General features: G+C 43.2%; 1 protein-coding gene across 1 annotated transcript in view; it reads left to right on the plus strand.

The window, feature by feature from the left end:
- NAPB (NSF attachment protein beta) overlaps nt 1-19,390 on the plus strand; it is a 55,285-nt gene that overhangs the window by 26,725 nt on the left and 9,170 nt on the right. Inside the window, exons 3-7 of the mRNA XM_006163616.2 lie at nt 3,284-3,400; nt 5,715-5,761; nt 5,905-5,982; nt 15,146-15,201; nt 15,445-15,529. Of these exons, the coding sequence (XP_006163678.1) occupies nt 3,284-3,400; nt 5,715-5,761; nt 5,905-5,982; nt 15,146-15,201; nt 15,445-15,529 (383 nt within the window). The remainder of the gene's footprint in view (nt 1-3,283; nt 3,401-5,714; nt 5,762-5,904; nt 5,983-15,145; nt 15,202-15,444; nt 15,530-19,390) is intronic.

Below are 19,390 nucleotides of genomic sequence, written 5' to 3' on the forward strand. Positions count from 1 at the left end.
TCCCTTCTTCTCCATTCCCCTCTCAGGATCTTGGGCACACACACACGTGCCTGGCGTGAGTTTAAGCCACTGGGCCCGGGACTTGAACCACGGTTGGCTACATGGGAGTCCAGCGACATAGCCATTACGCCAACTGCTGGTCCCTTTAATTCTTTTATTTTTTAAATTTTAATTTATGTATTCAGTCATTATACATCAATACAGTATACAAACTGAGATCCATCCAGAGTACATTATATATTGGCTCAGTCAAGGATATTACCATCCATGTTATCATCAATAAATAATTTTCTTTGTTTCTTATATATTTTGCCCCACCCCCCTTGATTCCTTACCTCTCACCCTCTTCCAGTTCCCCCCTTATTCCCATACTATCTCTGGTATCTACAGTTGTTTTCCATGCCCTTTTTTTTTCTTTCCCACATTTTATTGAGTCACTAAAGATCTTAATCAAGTTAAAAACTTTCAGTGGGAAACACAGCTGATATATACATATCTATGAATACTTGTCTGACTTTAGGCATAAACCTCAGTGAATAAAGTGAACATACTATAAAGTATCATTTCGCTGGGGATAATATAGCTTACTGCAGTTATTAAATAGGTTTTAATAGGGTTTTTTTTTTTTTGAGAGGTTTATGCACTCACCAGAAAGACAGAGAGAGACAGAGAGATAGAGAGACAGAAAGCGAGAAATCACCCCCTAGGGGGATGGCCACACCTCCTCCATTCTCCTCTTGGAATCTAGGACACGCACGCACACGCGCGCGGTGGGAGTTTCAAGCCACCGGGTCCGGGACACGAACCGCTGTCAACTAAGTGGGAGTCCAGCGACATAGCCATTACGCTAACTGCTGTTTCCAGGTTTTGTGGTATTCTTAATCTTGCTTTTCCTAGTGGAATGGATTTTTTCCTCTCCGTTCCTACTCTATTGACTTACTTGTCCCATATCTTTCTAAGCTGGCACTTACCTCATCTGTCCTGCATTTGCCTCATTTTTCAGAGGCACTCTGCCATGTTGCTTTCTCTGAGCTCAGGAAATTGCTCATGTTGACCTTTAAACCCTCCCTGACCTGGCCTGATGTATCTTCAGCCTTATATTCCGCTGCCCTCTGCAAGCAGGACAGGCTTGTCACTGACCACTGCCAGCCCCCTTCCCTTTTTTCTGTGTAGTTATTTTTATTTTTAATGTCCAGAGTTTGTAAGACAAGGGCTAGAGCTTCCTCCCAGACACAGAAATTTTATAAATTCCTAGTTGGCTGGTGAAGACAACAGGGGTACTTCTTCTTGTCCAGTGTTTCTGGGAAGACTTCATTCAGGTCCTCAGTGGTCATCTGATTAAATCGAATTATGTTCTTCATCTCCTGCTGATTTTGATATTCTTCATGGGCTTTTGTGAGTGACACATACTCAGCATAACTTTTCACGTCTTCCTTTTCTTCATCGTCCACCTGGACAGTGTATTTATCCTGTGGCACAGGAACCTTCAGGGCATTAAACTTCTCAAAGTCATCCCTGCCGTGGCCACGTTGGCCTTATAGTAAGCCCAGTCGATAGCTGGCAGGTTCTCAGGTGGTGCAGTCACCCTGGAGGTGAGAGTCTCATTCCAGGTTTTCAGGGAGTTAGCAATGGCCTTTTGGTTTTGGGGTATTATTTCCCAAATGCTACCCAGCCCGTTATTTTTAGAGCAAGTTTTCACCCAACCCTCTTGCAATCTGTCACTGATCCCAGCAGCAAGTAACAGAAGTGGGTCCCCAGCCCTTTCTTACCTTCAAGCATCTGTTCCTTGTTTATGCAACCTCTCTGCTAGGACTTCCTTCCCTCTTTCTTTTCTGCCACCCCAGACTCTATAGTCCCTGATGCCAGCCTTTTCTGAAGACATGTAGTATACACAAGTTACATGTGCCACATCCCAGCAGAGACCTGGAAACACCCTACAGCTTCCCCATCAGTAAAATGAAGAAAAAAATGGGTTTTTAGCCTTTGGGGGATTTCAAAATTGTGGGACCTAATTTTTTCCTTCCTTCCTTCCTTCCTTCCTTCCTTCCTTCCTTCCTTTTCTTTTCTTTTCTTTTCTTTTCTTTTTTTTTTTTTGGTGATTTTTGCTATAGGTGTGTGTGATCACCAGAGAGACAGAGAGGGAGAAAGAGGGAAAGTGGGAAAGCACCTCCCAGAGGGTATGGCCACACCACATTCTCCTCTTCTCCATTGTCTTCTTGGGATTTGGGATATACATGCACACATGCCCAGCATATTTTATAAGCTGCCAGGTCCGGGACTGGAACTACACAGTCAACCCTGTGGGATCCAGCATTCTTCACCACCACACCACTGACTGATCACCTCCCCCACCCCCATTTTTTTTTTTTAAGAGATTTTTGCTATAGGGCGCATGTGCTCACCAGAGAGACAGAAAGTGAGAAATCATCCCCCATTCTCCTCTCAGGAGTTTGGTCACACATGCACATGCACCCATTGTGAGTTTTTAAGCCACCAGGTCTGGGATTTGAACCACAGTCAACTAAGTGGGAGTCCAGCAACATAACTATGATGCCATCTGCTGGTCCTGACTGACTAGTCCTTTTAAAAAATTAAAAAACTTTTCCCCCTTAATTTGTTGGTGGGCATGTGTGCTCACTGGAGAGAGACAGAGAGAGATACAGTGAAAAAGTACCCCCGCCCTCTACAATGGTCACACTGCAATCCTTTCTGTATTTCTCCCTCCTTTCAGGATTTTGGCCATGCTTGCATTCATGCCCAGTGTGTTTCTCAAATTCTGTAGTTGACTCTGTGGGATCCAGCCACCGTAACCACCTAGTTTTCACACAGTAAACTTTAATTTTTGCATAAAGCCTTTATTAGCAATTTCTTCAACAATGAAGCTAAGTCCAATGGAAGCTATAAAATAGAAAAATGAGCAAATAAATATTCTTGATCTCAGTGTTTTCCCTTTCTTTAATCTTTTGTAGCCTGAAGCACTAGTCAGTATGTAATGTGTTTGTGGAATAGAATTAGACACCTTAGGACTTGGGTGTTGGTGCTGAGTAGCCAGGGTCACTTGGAAGGCCTACTGGGCTGACAGGGAGAAGCTTTCATTCCTGATTTAACTTGAGTCTTGTTATTTTTATATATACCCAGGATGTACTTGATCATATTTCTGTGCTTCTGACTGGCATGCTTCTTCTGTTCAAGGAGATGCAACTTTTCTAGATAGTTCCAGCATGAGCTGTTTTTGTAGGGAGCCTTGTCCTCTGTGTTTTATTTGTGGTATCTTCTTCTTCAGCTGCAGGAAATGCATTTTGTCAGGCAGCCAAACTCCACATGCAGCTTCAGAGCAAACACGACTCTGCTACCAGCTTTGTGGATGCTGGGAACGCTTACAAAAAGGCAGACCCGCAAGGTAAGATGGCGCAGCACGCAGAACGTGCATCTCTGAGTGTTACTGACTAGGCATGTTTCCTTCATCAGTAAGGCCAACATTGGCATTCTTTTGCATCTTGAATAAAAGGGATTTTTATATTTGGAAGAATAGAGAAATTTGGGTAACTAGGAAGTTTTTTTTTCTTTAATCATTTATAAGCTTTCCTGAGAAGAAAATATTACATTTGTTTTGGCCAGTTGTCAACACCCTTTTCTTCGATTCAGTTTATGTTTCATTTTAGAGATTTTTTTGGGAAGTTGCCTTTAATTATACCTAAGACTTCTTATATCTTATTTTGATAAAATACATATATTTAATATAAAAGCAAACTCTAATGTCCTCTTTAAACATCTAGTGAGTTTTAAGATCTGTTTGAGAGGTTGTAATATCCCAAAGTTAAAAACATTTCTATATTCAAACATAATTTATTTGTTTTTCAAAACAGTGTTTTTTAAAGGTTTTGTCTTTATCCTCTGAGGAAAGAATGAAATTGGATAATCAACATGGTAAATTTTGTAAATGTTATTTTTTTTAGTCAGAAGAGAGCAATTAGTGATTAAAAGCATTAATGTCTTCTCCCACTTCGGTGCACAGATGGCTTTGAGTATTCTCTTTTTCTTTTAGCAGTCCATTTTCTTTAGCACATAAATTCCAACTTTATGAACATATAAAGGAATAAGATATTTTTAAGGGCTTTTATACAAAGATTAGTCACAGTTTACTTCCAAAAGTGGGAAATCGGGCACAGTCTAAATGAAGAGCAGTGGTAGAATGAGAAAATTACGATGTCTAAGTGTTTAGAGTAAGATGCAGACATTAAAATCCCCAGTTTCAAAAAGTCTTCAGTGATCTGGTAATTGATCACATGGAAATTAAATTCCCACATGAGACTCAATGTTGTGTGATCTTAGTGTCAGAGAAAAGTTTGTGCTGGTAGGAATTCACCCCCAAAACCCTAGAAGGAAGAGTGTAACAAAATACTGGTACTTGGTGTGAGTGGAGATCCAGGGGGATATAGATGGGCTGTTTCTCTTTTTTTTTTTTTTTTGTATTTTTTAAAAGTGTAACAATGAATCCACTCCGCGGGGGGTCGTTTTTAATTTTTGTTGACCTAATTACCATTCATTTTTCTTCCTTTTTTTTTTTTTAAATAAGGAAGTAAGGGTAAGAGTGAGGCTGGGACTTTTTCTTTTTTTTTTTGCCACAGGGCGCGTGCACTCGCCAGACAGAGAGAGAGAGACAGAGAGACAGAAAGCGAGAAATTACCCCTGGGGGGATGGTCACGCCGCAATCCCTTCTCCTCCATTCTCCTCTTGGGATCTTGGGCACGCACGCACGCGCGCCTGGCGTGAGTTTTAAGCCACCGGGTCCAAGACGCGAACCACAGTCGACTACGTGGGAGACCAGCGACATAGCCATTACACTAACTGCTGGTTCCCGAGGCTGGGACTTTTGACGGGGTCTTATCATGATCCTTCCACCCAGCCTTGCAGTCAGCCAGAACCACGGGCCTCTTGTGTGGCCCCCTGTGTGGCCCCCGCCACTGCACAGCAGTGCCCTCCACGAACGCCACATGGCTGGACAGCATTCTGATGTTTCGGTCAGGCCTTTCCACTTTGCTGCCTCTTTTAAACTAAAAGCAGAAAGCTTAGAGCTGTCAAACAAATGCCATCATTTTAACTACCACCATTTTATTAAAGGAGAAAACGTGGGGCTCATTGTTTTAGAAAATTAATGTAATCTGTCTGCTAGCATCATCGCTTACTAGAGTGTTTCCCTCCTCTTGTTAGTACACCGAAAGTTAGCAGCTTCGGACATGTGGTGAAATGTTGGCTTAAGAGCTGTCTGAACAGGCAGTCCCCACTGTTTTGATTTTGGCTGCAGAAAGTAGAACCCGCTGAAGTGATCGTTCTTGTGACGTGGCGCCACCTTCCATGATAAATACGTATACACAGGAAATATGCATTTTACCAGAAACCGTTAGTCAGCGTCCTGGACCGCGCCCAAGCTTTTGTTTTCTTTATAACAGAGTCTTTCACCTGAACGGAATCCTCGCTTTAGGTGTTAAAAGTAACTGAGCCAGTACTAGTCCAGCACCATAGCTGTCGAGCAAAGCCGTCCTGACGGGCCTGGACTTGTGCATGACTTGTGTTGCGTCTCACTAACCAACCTGCCCGCCCTCCCCCCAAATTGTCCCTGTTACATTCTGATAGCAGCCGAGAAGATAGGCTCACCTGAACCCTCTTTGACTGAATGGACTTTTCATTGTTTTTCTTAAATGCCTGCGCTTCAGAGGCTATCAACTGCTTAAATGCAGCCATCGACATTTACACAGACATGGTAAGACATTGCATTGCTTGAGTGGCTGTGGGGTGGAGTCCTTGAGATGGCTTAGAGTTGTATTTTTTTTTTTTCCTGTTCTCAAACTGTTGACATTCCAAGGTAAAGTAGATGTGTGATTCTGGTTTTGTTTCTTCCCCCAGGGGAGGTTTACGATCGCAGCCAAGCATCACATTACTATTGCTGAGATTTATGAGACTGAACTTGTAGACATCGAGAAGGTAAGCTGCGGGCCATTTTCTCGGAAACTTGATGGGAACCAGGTAGACAAGTTGGGCCTGGGAGCCCTCCCGCCTCCTGCCTGGTCCGAGTGGCAGAGCATGGTCATAACTGGCTTTCCTGGGTCTTTCAGGATGTGGCCAGCCGAGCAGATGGGCACGTCCCTGCAGTGAGTGTCTAAGGGGGGAATTTCCACATCACCTGCTCTTTGTCCTCTCTGGTTCATGTCACAGCATTAGTGTTACAGAATCTTCAGCCTTCTCTCTAAGGACTCTGAGGCCCTGGGAAGGAAGCTCAGGAGGTGAACTGTCTCCACACTCACTCAGCATCACGCCTGTAAGCGTCATGTCTCTGCACGTGACTCCCAAGTCTGTCTGTAGTCCATCTCTCTAAACTCCAGATTCCTATACCTCGCTGCTGCTGACTGCTCCACCTGGATCCAGCAGTCACAGTGCACCTGGCATGCCTGAGCCCGGGCTCTGCTCTCGGGCCCCCTCTTAAGCACCGCCATGTCCCTCTGAACTGCAGGCTTCCTGTGTCCTCTTTCTCCGCTTCCAGCCTGTGAGTAATTTCTATGGCTGCTGCCCTCACTGTCCCCAAAGCTCTCCTCTTTTCACCACCTGACTCTCCTCCAGCTTATGCTCGGTCACTGCAGCAGTCCCTACCTGCTCTCCCTGCTTCCCCCACTTCCCCATCGCCACCCCCAGCCTCATGTAACAGCACCCAGACGATGCCTGGAAGCAGCGGGGAGATTCTGTTTCTCCACTGCTTTCCTTCTCCTCAGAAGCTGCTAGAACTTGCTACTGGCTGTCATGGCCCTCTGCCTCTCCTGAGGTGTGCCCCTTGTGCTCCCGGGCCTCTCCTCCGGGCCTCTCCTCCGGCACTCCCTGCTCTAGCCACCCGGAGCTCTTGCCGCCTCTCACATGCTCCAGGTGAGCTCCCACCCAGGATGTCTGCACCAGCTGTTCTGTGTCAGCACAGCTCCTCCCCAGACATCCACGTGGCTAGCTCCTCACACTCTTCTGGTCCATGTGCCCGATCTGTGTCCTTCGGTGTTACCTTTTCTTTGAAGGCTGTCAAAAGCCACCTAGTTAAATTACAGCCTCGGCCCTCAGGACTCACACCTAGCCCTCCTTTTACACCTGCTCAGGGCCTTCTTTTCCTTTCCTTTCTTTCTCAGAGCCCGTGACGGCCATCGTAGCCCTCTCTGTGGTGTGCGTGCACGTCATTCCTGGGGTTCTCTCTCCCTCCCTGTGCCAGTGCGGGCATCCGTGTCAGTGAGAGCTTCCATCCGCTGCCAGTGTGTCCCCGGAGCCCAGAGCTCAGGCCACAGCCGGCTCCAAGCAAATGCTGGCCCCATAGACAAGCAGTGCCCCATCTGTGTAGCAGGTGGAGCCCGTCTCGGCTCCAGGCCGTGTTTTGAAGGCAGCACTGAAGCCGTGGTGGCCTTCTTAACACCCGCCCTCTGCCTTTGTGCTGAACAATCCGCTCTGGCTCTCACTGCTCCGCTTAGGATGTGTCTTTTCCCTGTAACTGTCATGCCTTCGTGAGGGTAGGCTCTCATCCCGATCACACGCTGAGCATTGACGTGTCTGTGCACTTTTCCTTTGGAGGTTACCTGAGGGTCCTGGAGGAAGATGGTGGAGCCAGGCCCTGAGCCCTTTCGTTCCCTGGTGTGGTGATGGGCTTGAAAGGAGCTGGGTTATTTGGTCAGGGTATGGTCAGTGTAAGTCTTGGGGACCACAGGCGTGGTGTGCAGAGCGCTGCCAGCAGAAGCTTCATCCTCTGGGGTGGGGCCCGAAGAGCGCTGGGAGGGGAAGGGACCGGCACACTGAGCCCCTGCTGCAGGGACACTCTCGGGCCACTTTACCACGTGGTCCTCCATAAAGCTGGGGAGATAAAACGATGGCCCACTCTTGTTCCCTCTTTCTTTCCCTTTCCTTTTTGTTTTTTTTTAATAAATGATCATTTGTCATGGCAGTTTCTGAAATCCCCATCACCTCATGGTGTTATTGCCGTTCTGTTCGTTGACCACTCAGTGCCACCGTCACTAAGCGATGAGTGCTTACAGCCAGTTCAGAGTATCACTGCACATGCACACAGGCTCAGCTCGTCAGCCTGATGTTTGGGCTCCTTCATTGTTCAGAAGATTCTCGCTCTCATGCCCCTGGTCGGATTGCGATCCATGGTGTGTGAAGTTCATGTTTGGAAAATCAGTTACACCAAGGATCTTATGTCTGTTTTCTCACAATGAGTTTATTTCTTTGTAATCCTCCCCAGTGTCTGTTCTGACACTGTCACAGATTTCAGCTAGTAGAGAGTACAAGAGAAGTTTTATACGCCCGCAGTGCTACTTTTACTCCATGCAGTAAAGCACTGAACCACATGATCAGTGTCTTAGGTGACCGTTTTTTTTTCCAGAGATTTTTTTTTTTGCTGGAGGATGTGTGCGCTTGTCGGAGAGATAGAGAGACAGAAAGCGAGAAATCACCCCCCAGGGGGATGGCCATGTTGTAGTCCCTTCTCCACTCTCCTCCTATGCTCTTGGGCACACACACACACGTACCTGTCATGAGTTTTAAGCCGCCGGGTCCAGGACTTAAACCCGGTCGACTGTGTGGGAGTCCAGGGACGTAACGATTGCACCATCTGCTGGTCCCTGAGGTGACCTTCCAGATGATCCACAGGGACTGTGACTTTCCTGTTTCCAGCCCCAGAAGAACCCGATGCAGTAGTTTGTTGCAGCACAGACGTGTATGGCAGTTCACATAGGGTCCTGTTGGGCTAAGCAATGATCCTGTTCAAAGGCAACGTCTTTAAGACATTATACTGAAAGGACTACCATATTTTATAGACAAGATCACTGTCTCCACAGGTTTTTTAAAAATGAAAAAAATCTATATAGCTACATTAATAAAAGCACTTATTTTGTACAATACGATGATAATGACCTTGAATTTTCTTTTTAAAAAATTACAATAAGCTACAAGGATCAAAGAAGCAAAGTTATTGTGACCAGCAGTTAGCGTAATGGCTGTGTCGCTGGACTCCCATGTAGTCAACCGTGGTTCGAGTCCCGAACCCGGTGACTTAAACTCATGCCAGGCGCGTGTGCGTGCGTGCCCAAGATCCCGAGAGGAGAGTGGAGGAGACGGAATTGCGGCATGGCCATCCCCCCTAGAGGGTGATTTCTCACTTTCCGTCTCTCTGTCTCTCTCTCTGTCTGGCAAGCGTACGTGCCCTATAGCAAAAGCCTCTCCAAAAAAAATTTTTTTTTTTAAATTGTTTTAGTTTCCATTTCAATAAGACCAATAAGGGAGAAAACTATATATTTTTTACTGTTATCAATGTCACTGTAGTTTAGTGGAGGAAGTCTTTCCTGATGACCTAATAATTGTAATGTTGTGATAACCAGATTGTCAACATTTATCTAATTTTTTCCTCTCCACAACAAGTGGTTACTTAATGATTCAGCCCAGCTCTTTATTCACTGAGTTCTGGTAAGAAGCAGGAAGATAAGTAGTTACACTCTCCCTGAGAAGAGATGGTACAGTCCAGTACTCCTCACAGAGAGATGTGGTCATGTCTCTCGCGCCTTACCCGTTTAGGACACATGACGGGGTAATGGGAAAGGGTGCTGAAGCGTCAGAGAACAAGGGCAGTGAAAGGCCTGTTTTGGGGGCCAGCTCTGACAGTGGCCATGCGCTTCTCAGAAGCGGGTTCCACATAGCACCCTCGGCTCACATCCCTGGCCTGGTCCGCCTGCACCTCACTGGTCGTGCTCGGGGTGCCCAGATCTGATGCGCTGCAGGACCGAGGAAGGGTCACAGGGTGACCAGACCCTGTGGAGAGTACTCATCTCTCTCTGTGCCTCACATGTTCTCACAATGCTTAGTCATGAATAAAGAAAAACAGTTTTCTAAGTTGTAAACAATAAATAAGTAAATAAATAGATTAAGATTATTTTTGGTTAATCATAAATTTACCGAAGATCTTGTGTTTCTAGGCACTATAAATGAATCAAGATATTGGTACTAGTTTAATAGAGGACCTTCGTTTGCAATGCAGTTTGCACCCATTCCCTGAGCACCTACCGTGTGATAGTTCACGTACTGGGCTCAAGGACATCACAGTGGACAGAACAGTCACAGACTTGCCCTCACAGAGCTCACATCTTAGTGGCAGGAGATGTACACTCATTGGTAATCCCACCCGTGTGTGTCTGTAACAGCTCTGAGAAGCGTTGTCCCAAAGAATGTATTCTCCCAGATGCTTTCAGTATGTGATGCATATTTGCAGAAACCACACCATAGTGTGCCTTCTTTTATAACTACATTATTTATTTATTTATTCTTTTGGAGAGGTTTTTGCTATAGGGCACGTGTGCTCGCCAGAAAGACAGAGAGATAGAAAGTGAGAAATAACCCCCCAAGGGGGATGGCCACGCCGCAATCCCTTCTCTTCCATTCTCCTCTTGGGATCTTGGGCACGCACGTACATGCACCCGGTGTGCCACCGGGTCCGGGACTCTAACCACAGTTGACTACATGGGAGTTAAGTGACATAGCCATTATGCTAACTACTGGTCCTAATATAACTACATTTTTAAATTTAATAGTTCATTATGAGCTTTTCATATTAGTATTTTCCATCTATCACCTTAAATTATAGCACAGTAGTAGCACATTATTTTGGGTCATCGGAAAAGTCATGACACATTTTTGCATAGAAAAACACGTCATGACTTTTCCAATGATCTGGTAATGATTTTTTTTTTTTAAGAAACATTTTATTTAACTTTTATTTATTTTAATTTCACCAGAGAGGGAGGGATGGAAGATACAGAGAGAGAAAGAGAGAGAAAGCAAGTGGCCAGGTCCAGGACTTGAATTGCAGTCGACCATGTGGGAGTCCAGCACCGTTAACCACCACACCACCTGCCATCCCCACCAATGACCCAGTGTTTAACCACTTAAATTGTTTTCAGTTTTTTTGCTATTGTAAATAACAGTGAGAATATATGTTTATTTGAGGAGCGTCCTAGTTGAGGCTTAAACATTAGACCCAAAACATACTCAAATACAGTACAAGTGTGTGTCTGTTTTTCACAAAACTATTCAAGGGGAACATTTTAGGTGCTCTGTGGGCCATAGACGAGGGCAGCATTGGCTCTGCTGCCTTTGTCCCATGGCTTCGGAAGTGGATCTGCTGTGCTTATCATTGCTGCTATGGCCTGCAGGAAGGCAGTGTCAGGGGGCTTCATTGGCTAGGTCTGCATGCTTCCGGCCAGTTCTCCTCCCCTGTTTGGCTTTTTATTGGTGTTTCATACCTCTGTCTGCCACTTAACTCTTAGAAGCTGTCTTGAATTCACTGAATAACAGGTTTGGGTGGGAAGGCAGCACCTTTCATTTGACTTTTGCACAGTGCCAGATCCCTCTTTGGGAGAACCCTTTGAAATTTAAATCAGGGCCTACGAACCCACTGTCTGTTTCTATGTGCCTGCAAGCTAAAAATGGTTTTTGCTATTTTTAATCATGGGGGGGCCATGTCATGACACATAAAAATCATGTGAACTGGGCATTTCATTGTCCATGATTTTATTGGAGCAATTATTTAGGTATTACTTGACTGCTATCATGCTGCCATGGGACAACTGACTGTTTGCAACAGAGATTGTTCGGCTCACAGAACCAAAATACTTACTCTTCCACCTGTTACAGTAAAAGTTCGTCTCAGTCTGGGTTTGAAGCATTATCCAGGCTTCTCTCCTGCCATTTGAGGAAAGCCCTTGGCTCATCCAGTCTATGAAGCCCTTACCTGGGGGCTTCGTTTTCTTTCATAATGGCCTGTAAGTGAGTTATTTTTTTCCTGAGTTTTCTCTCAAAAAAACTTTGCTGAAAACAGCAATACTCACTCTCCTTTGGTCTTCTCAGCTACGTTCTCGTAGTTTTAGACACAAATAGACAGGTGTTTCACCTTTCAAGTTGTCACATGCTTGATTTCACTAAACCTTCTGCCACAGCAGGACAGGGCTTCGCACTTACAGCCAGAAACCTGTTTCCTCCCCCGTGGACTGTTAGTTGGGTGCTACACGTTTTAGATAGTAGACATCACCTTGCTGCTGTCTTACTTATTTATTTTTTAAAAATACTCTTTTATTCTAATTTATTTATTTTTATATTTTCACACATTTACATATCAGAAAAGTTTTGCTTAAACTCCATAGTTCTTGACAGTTAATAAACAACTTCCAAAATTTAAAAAACCCTGAATTTTAAAGGTAATGTTCAAAATATTTGTTATAATTTTGTTTGTGACTGTAATAGAGACAGTATGGTTTTAAGTATTTTCGAGAAAATATTTACATGTCAGCTACTCAGACTGTTAAGTCACATATAAACCTTCTCAATTCAGCCCTGCCTACCAAAGTATTCTGTGATATACCCTCTGCTAGCAAAGATCAGTCTCTTTTTCTTCCTTCAGAGTCTTTCTTAAAATAATCCTCTGGTTGTAGTTGCTCTTTTGCAATTTCTACTGATTATAGTGCTGGGCTGGAAAAGTCCAGGTTATTTTATGGTATGAATTATTTCACATGGCTTCTCTAATCCTCTCTGCCAAGTAGAACTGTTCATGGTGCCAGGCCATCTTTCAAAGGGCTTCTGTTGGCTTACTTGAAATCTACCTCAGTTCCATAGTTTTCTGGTTTAATCTTCAGATATGACCAGTCAAAACTCTGTCCAATAACGAGTATTTCCAATTTCTGATTCAAGACAACAGGTATTATTGAACTTAGTAAATAACTGTTCTGCCACAAAATAAGAATACTCCCAAATATTTTCTAATTCCAGAGGGGTCAGGGAGAAAAGTTTGTTTCCATTTAAAGAAACAAACAAGAAGAAAAAACATTTTAACAAATTGCTAAACCTATCAACAGGTCAAAAGAAAGCAAAACCCTTAAATTGGGAAAACAAAACATAGTAAAGAAAAAGACAGTAATGTTTTACTCAGAAGTCATAAAATTCTATTTCACCAGTTCAGTCTTATGTAATTAATCTTTTCCTGTTGAATTTGCAGTGTTACTGTGGTCCAATCTTTCTGTTTAAATACTAGAAGTTAACATTCAACGTTATTATTAGTATTTCTTGTCCCTAGCATTAAGTTGGTCATTTTCTTGGTTGCTTTTTGTTCGCTTATTTCTGTATGTGTGTCTTTAGCTTTCCTGGTAAAGCACTCCTTTCAGAACTTCCTGAAGAGCTGGTCTGGTGCTGGTAAATTCTTTCAGCTCTTGTTTATCTGAGAATGTTTTTATCTTTTCTTCCCATATGAAGGATAATCTTGCCGGGTATAGTATTCTTGGTTGAAACTGTTTCTCACTTAACGCTTTGAATATTTTTTCCCATTCTTTCCCTGCTCACATTGTTTCTGATGAGAGGTCTGATGTTAGTGTGATGGGATAACCTTTATAAGTTACCCGACATTTCTCTCTTGCCAATTTTAGAATCTTGTCTTTGTGGATTTGGCCAATCTGGCTAGGATGTGCCTTGGAGAAGATCTTCTTGGGTTGATTCTATTAAGGGTCGTTTGTATTTCTTGGGTCTGGATATTCGAATGCCTCTCTAGATTTGGAGTTTCCTTCTAGGATTTCATGGAATAGATCATCAATGCCCTTATTAGTTTCTTCACCTTCTGGGATACCAATTATCCAGATGTTTGAACACTTAATGGTATCTAGTATTTCTCATATAGTATTCTCATTTTTTCTGGCTATTTTTTCCTTTTTTTTTTTGCTTGTTTTTTAGGTCAGAGGTTTTGCCTACAACATCCAAGATTCAGTCTTCTGCATGGACTAATCTGTTTTTTAATACTTTTGAGGGAGATTTTGATTTCCTATATTGCAGCCCAGCCTTCATTTCTAATAGCTCCAGTTGGCTCTTTATGGTGTGTATTTCCTCCTTCAGATAGTGTGAGAACTTCCTCACCTCCTGGAACTCTTTGTCTCTTTTCCTCCTACATCTTCTGGAGTTCATTGTCTCTCAGCTCTTGCATCTCGTTTAGTTTTGTCTCTATGAATATTCTGAACTCTATCAGATATTTCCACGAGTTCCACTGTACTGTCTGTGAATGATGAACCTTATTCTTCTCACTGAGGGGAGAGATACTTTCTTGGTTTCTCTTATTTCTTGTGCTTCTATGGTAGTTCCTGGTCACTCTGTGACAAAGTCTCTCCTCTACTTGTCTGAGTGTTTCAGGGGTCTAGCAGATGAGGTTTAGAGCGTAACTTTAGTCGCCTTGGTCCCTGAATGCACCAGGACTCACCTCAGATTTAAAGTCTGTTTTGTTTTATTTTTAATTACCAAAGGGCATGTGCGCTCTCCAGAGAGACACGTAGAAAGAGAAAGCACCCCCAATTTGGCGTGGTTGTGCCACGGTCCCTTCTCTGTGTCTACATCCTGTTGGGATTTTGAACATGCATGCACTTATTCCCAGTGTGGTCCAGGATTTGAACCACAATCGGCCCCTGTGGAATACTAACCAGGAGGCTGGGGTGGGGGGGGAGGCTGGCCTGTCACTCTTATTCTAGACACTTAAGGTATAATTAGTGAGGATAGTCTGTGCTACTGTAGCACCCAAAGGACTTCATATCTCAAGGAACGATCCCAGGTAGGTGTTGTGGGTTTGGCGGTGATAGAGTTCCTGGACCTGGGGTGCATTCTGCCCTTTGTGGTGATGTAGGAGCCAAGCTGACAGCTCTAACGATCTGCAGTCTGTGGCTTCTAATGTCGCTTAGGGCTTGGTCATTGCTATTCTAGCTAATGGGAAGTGGAAGAGGCCTAGAGAAGGGAGCAAAGTAATAGGAACCCACTTGTGTGTTCACATTCCATCGGAGAGAATTAGCCTTGGGGCTCCCTCCCTTCCCAGTGGAAGCTGGGTCAGTGGGGCGGCTGAGTGTTCACCATGGGAGAGAGGATGGGTTTTGAGGGACAGGAAGCGTTCCACCACCGGGGAACTCCTGGAGTGCTGGCTTCTCGAGTTCTCTAATAGGCTGAGATATGGAAGGTTTGCTACTAAGGTAGGCTTACTTATAGGAAATACCTGTGCAGATGTAGTTTTTAAATGCACATCTTCAAATGAGTCTATAAATAAAATGTGTGTATGTGTTTTCAGGCTATTGCACATTATGAGCAATCTGCTGATTATTACAAAGGAGAAGAATCTAACAGGCAAGTATTGCTGTTTTTCCTGTAATGAAATGGGTCTCGTGTGATAACAGACAAATCTTTATAGTCTCATGAGTGTATTCGGCTGAGAGGAAGGTGTACTGGGCCATGTGCACGTCTCTTACGTCCCACTGGATTGTTGCTTACCCTGCTCTGGTTCTTGGTTTCAGCTCAGCTAACAAGTGTCTGCTGAAAGTTTATGTCCCACTGGATTGTTGCTTACCCTGCTCTGGTTCTTGGTTTCAGCTCAGCTAACAAGTGTCTGCTGAAGGTGGCGGCGTATGCAGCCCAGCTTGAGCAGTACCAGAAAGCCATCGAGATCTACGAGCAGGTAGGATGTTGTCTCCTTGAACAGAAGTCGTCAAATCATTCTTTGTATTACACTTTAACTTTTACTTTTTATTGAGACACAATTCACAGGTCATGTTATTTTATCTTTTTAACACATATAATTTAGTACTTTTTAGTATATTGCAAACTTGTATCATCACCACCACCTCATTCCAGAATGTTTTCATCACCCCAGAAGAAGCACATTCCTTCTCCTCCCAGTTCTAGAAAACATACCTACTTTGAATCTCTGTTTTTGCCTATTCTGGACCTTTGAGATACTTGGAATCAATACAGTGTGGGGCCTTGTGTGACTGGTGTGTTTCACTTGGTTGTATTGTTTTCAAGGCCCATCCATGTTGTGAGTGTATCAATACTTCATTGCCAAGTAATACTCCAGCTTGTTTGCCCATTCATCAATTGATGGGTTAGATTGTTTCCATTTGGGGTTCTATTGAGGAAACTCCTTTTTCTTCCTAGTTGAGTATTTTTATCATCCAAAGGTTTTAGACTTTGAATGTCTTTTCTGAGTCTGTTGAGGTGAGCTTATGATTTTTGACCTTATTGCATTAAGATGGTGTTTATGTTGATTTTCACTTGATGGACTGCCTTTACATTTTTGAGATAAATTCTTTTTGGTCATGGCAAAGTCTGAGGTCCCCTAAAACACCGTCAGATTCCTTAATTTGCACAGCTTGTTTATGTTCACAGTTAGGGTTTATTTTTTATTTATTTTTTTCTGTAATTGAGATTTACTGGTTGTGTTGAGGATCAGTACAGACATTAATTTGTACACAGTTCTTAACATCATACCAAAAATTTTAAAAAGCAAATACAATGATTCTTTTTAAGTTATTCCAGTGACATTCCAGCTTCAAATTTGTAGGCAAATTTTCCTTAAGAGAATATTAAGAACCACTGTCTTCAAATATTGAAAGCTGTTATGTAAGTCCTACCAAATCACAATTTAGTATCATACACACTACATACTTCAAATTTCCAATCTTTCATAACACATTAAAAAAATTATCAGGAAAACTGGACCACCACGACCAAAGATGTTACAGAGTGCACACAATTCTGACAGGGAGAGCAACAGTCAAAGAGTGGCTTTCTTTAGGAAATAATACTACTAAAAAAACATGATAGAAGTAATTTAAAATATTCAGCACATGTTAAATGCATGACTGTGACTCCAAACTGCCATTTAGTATGTTTTATATTTAGGATATAAAACTACCCACCTGCCCCTACCTATGTAATGTCAAAGCCTCCTATATGTCAATATCCCACTATTTTCTGGTTGTACTAAAAAATAAACAACCCGTAAATGATTTCACCTTTTAAAAAAGCATTTACACTTAAAAAATGGGATGAGGTGGGATTCTCTCCTTCTTAAAAATATCTCTAGAGCTACTAAAAAACTTGTGTTTACAAAATAGTTACTAAAAATACTCCTCTGGATTATACAAGAAGGGAGCCAGGAACCACTGACAAGACATGGTATGTGACATTGCTCAGGCTTGACTTCTTTCTCGCCTACTTCATCAGAGGGTGAACTCTCCTCATTTTTAGTTTCTTCACTTTCTGCACTAAATCTTCTTTAGTGTCTTGGTTGGCCACTAACAGGTCAGCCTGTTTCCCCTTTGCTCTGCTTTTCCCTTTTGTTTGCACTCTTTTGTCTGAAGATTCTTCCTGCCCTGCTGCCTTTTTTGGCTCTGTCTCCACTTTTGCAGGAGCAGGTTTAGCCGACAACCTCGCCGATCTCCTCTTGGCCTCTTCCTTGGCCCACCCCCCTTGGCGGAGCTGACCTTCTTCCTGGGCATCTTGGCTGCGAACAGGGTGCGTGCTGGGAGCCTGAGAGGCCACGGAGTGCCTAGAGCCTTTGCGGAGTTGAGTGGATAAACCCTCCCGCTGCCCGAGCTGCTGGAACCCCTTAGGGTTTATTTCACCGAAAGGATGCAGATGAAAATTGTACACAGAGAGGCGCCGCCCGAGCTGCTGGAACCCCTTAGGGTTTATTTCACCGAAAGGATGCAGATGAAAATTGTACACAGAGAGGCTCACAGTTCTAATTATGAAGCTTCCAGTTGTCCTTACCCAGTGGAGTTGCATAGACCACACTTTTTTCCTCCCAGCAGCGGTGTGTGAAAATACACACAGGTGTTTGCTAACCAGCGAAGCCTACCCGAACTTGGTATCCTGACTTCTTCATGGGGCTTAGCCACATAGCTATGGTTGCCTTCTTGGCTGACCTTATTCTCCACTCCTCCATTGATCAAGTTGAACAACATTACCCAAGGGCCCTGGGTAAACTGAAGTGCTCCCTTAGGACGTAGAGACCACCCCAGGAGCCATGTGCAAAAGCCAGACCTCTTTGGGTGAGATTAATGCTTTACTGCATAGCCATGATGTATAACTTTTTCTCAGGTTGCCAGTGTTGTTTTGCTAATCCTTCGTTGAGGTTTTTCTGTCTGTTCATAAGGGATATAGACCTTTAGCTTTTCCTTCCCTCATAATACCTGGTTTTTGTTTTTGTTTTTGTTTTTGGTTTTTTTTTTGTTTTTTTTTTGTTTTTTTTTGGGGGGGGGAGATTTTCACTGTAGGGCGCGTGCGCTCGCCAGACAGAGAGAGACATAGAGACAGAAAGCGAGAAATCACCCCCCAGGGGGGATGGTCACGCCGCAATCCCTTCTCCTCCATTCTCCTCTTGGGATCTTGGGCACGCACGCACACGCGCCCGGCGTGAGTTTTAAGCCACTGGGTCCGGGACACGAACCGCGGTTGACTACGTGGGAATCCAGCGACATAGCCATTACGCTAACTGCTGGTTCCCATGATACCTGGTTTTGATATCAGAGGAATTCTAGCCTCAGAGTGAGTTAGAAGTGTTCTCTCCTACTCTGTTTTTTGGAAAAGTTTGTAAAGGACTGGTGTTAATTCTTTAAAGGTTTGGTAGAATTTGGTGGGTTTTGTCTATTATTTGTTTTTGCTTTCATTGATTTCTGTTTCTTTTCTATTTCTTCCTTTCTGTGTTCCTTGAATTTATTTTGCTCTTTTTTTGGGGGGGAGGGAGGTACTTGAGGTGGAAACTTTGGCTGTTGATTTTTCTCTGTTGTGTATGTCTTTTTAGTGTCATCAGTTACCTCTTGGCATTGCTTTGACTATGTTGCAATTCTGTTTTTATTTCAGTTCGTTGTATTCAGTGATTTCCCTGGAGACTTCATTGACCTATGGATTGTTTAGAAGTCTTGCTTAGTTTCCAAGTGCTTAAAGATTTTTCTGTAATTGTTCTGTTGATTTCTAGTTTGATTTCATTATGGTTAGAGAGTTGTTCTAGGTTGATAGCTCTCGTAGTTTGGAGTTTGAAAACTCGCAGTTTGTCTCTGTAGTTTCTGATGAGAAGTCTGCTGTCATTCATTCATTGTTTTTCACCTGTAGTAAGGTTTTTTTTTTTTTTTTTAAGGTTTTGTTTTGTTTTTTTTCTGGATGCTTTTGAAATTTTTCCTTTGTTTTCAGTGTTCATAAATCTTACTTAAAATGTGCCTTAGAATAGCTATCTTTGGTTTTATCCTCTTAGGTTTTACTAAACTTTTCAAATTTTTTTTAACCAAATCTGAGACATTTTAAGCAATTATTCCAAGTGCTTTCCCTTCTCTTCCTTCTGTTTCCAGGACTCAGATGACATGAAAATTGGGCCTTATTGTATACTCATCCATGGTGTTCTTTTTTCTTTTCTTCTCTTTTCTTCCTTTTCTTCTTCGTCCTTCAATCTGTCCTCTCTTGTTTAGACTCAGTATTTTCTGTTGTTCTGTCATTCAGTTCATTGATTTTATTTTAAAGAATTATTCATTTTATTTCT

The sequence above is a fragment of the Tupaia chinensis genome, unplaced genomic scaffold (genome assembly GCF_000334495.1).
Source record: "Tupaia chinensis unplaced genomic scaffold, TupChi_1.0 Scaffold142716_1, whole genome shotgun sequence".
Lineage (NCBI taxonomy): Eukaryota > Metazoa > Chordata > Mammalia > Scandentia > Tupaiidae > Tupaia > Tupaia belangeri.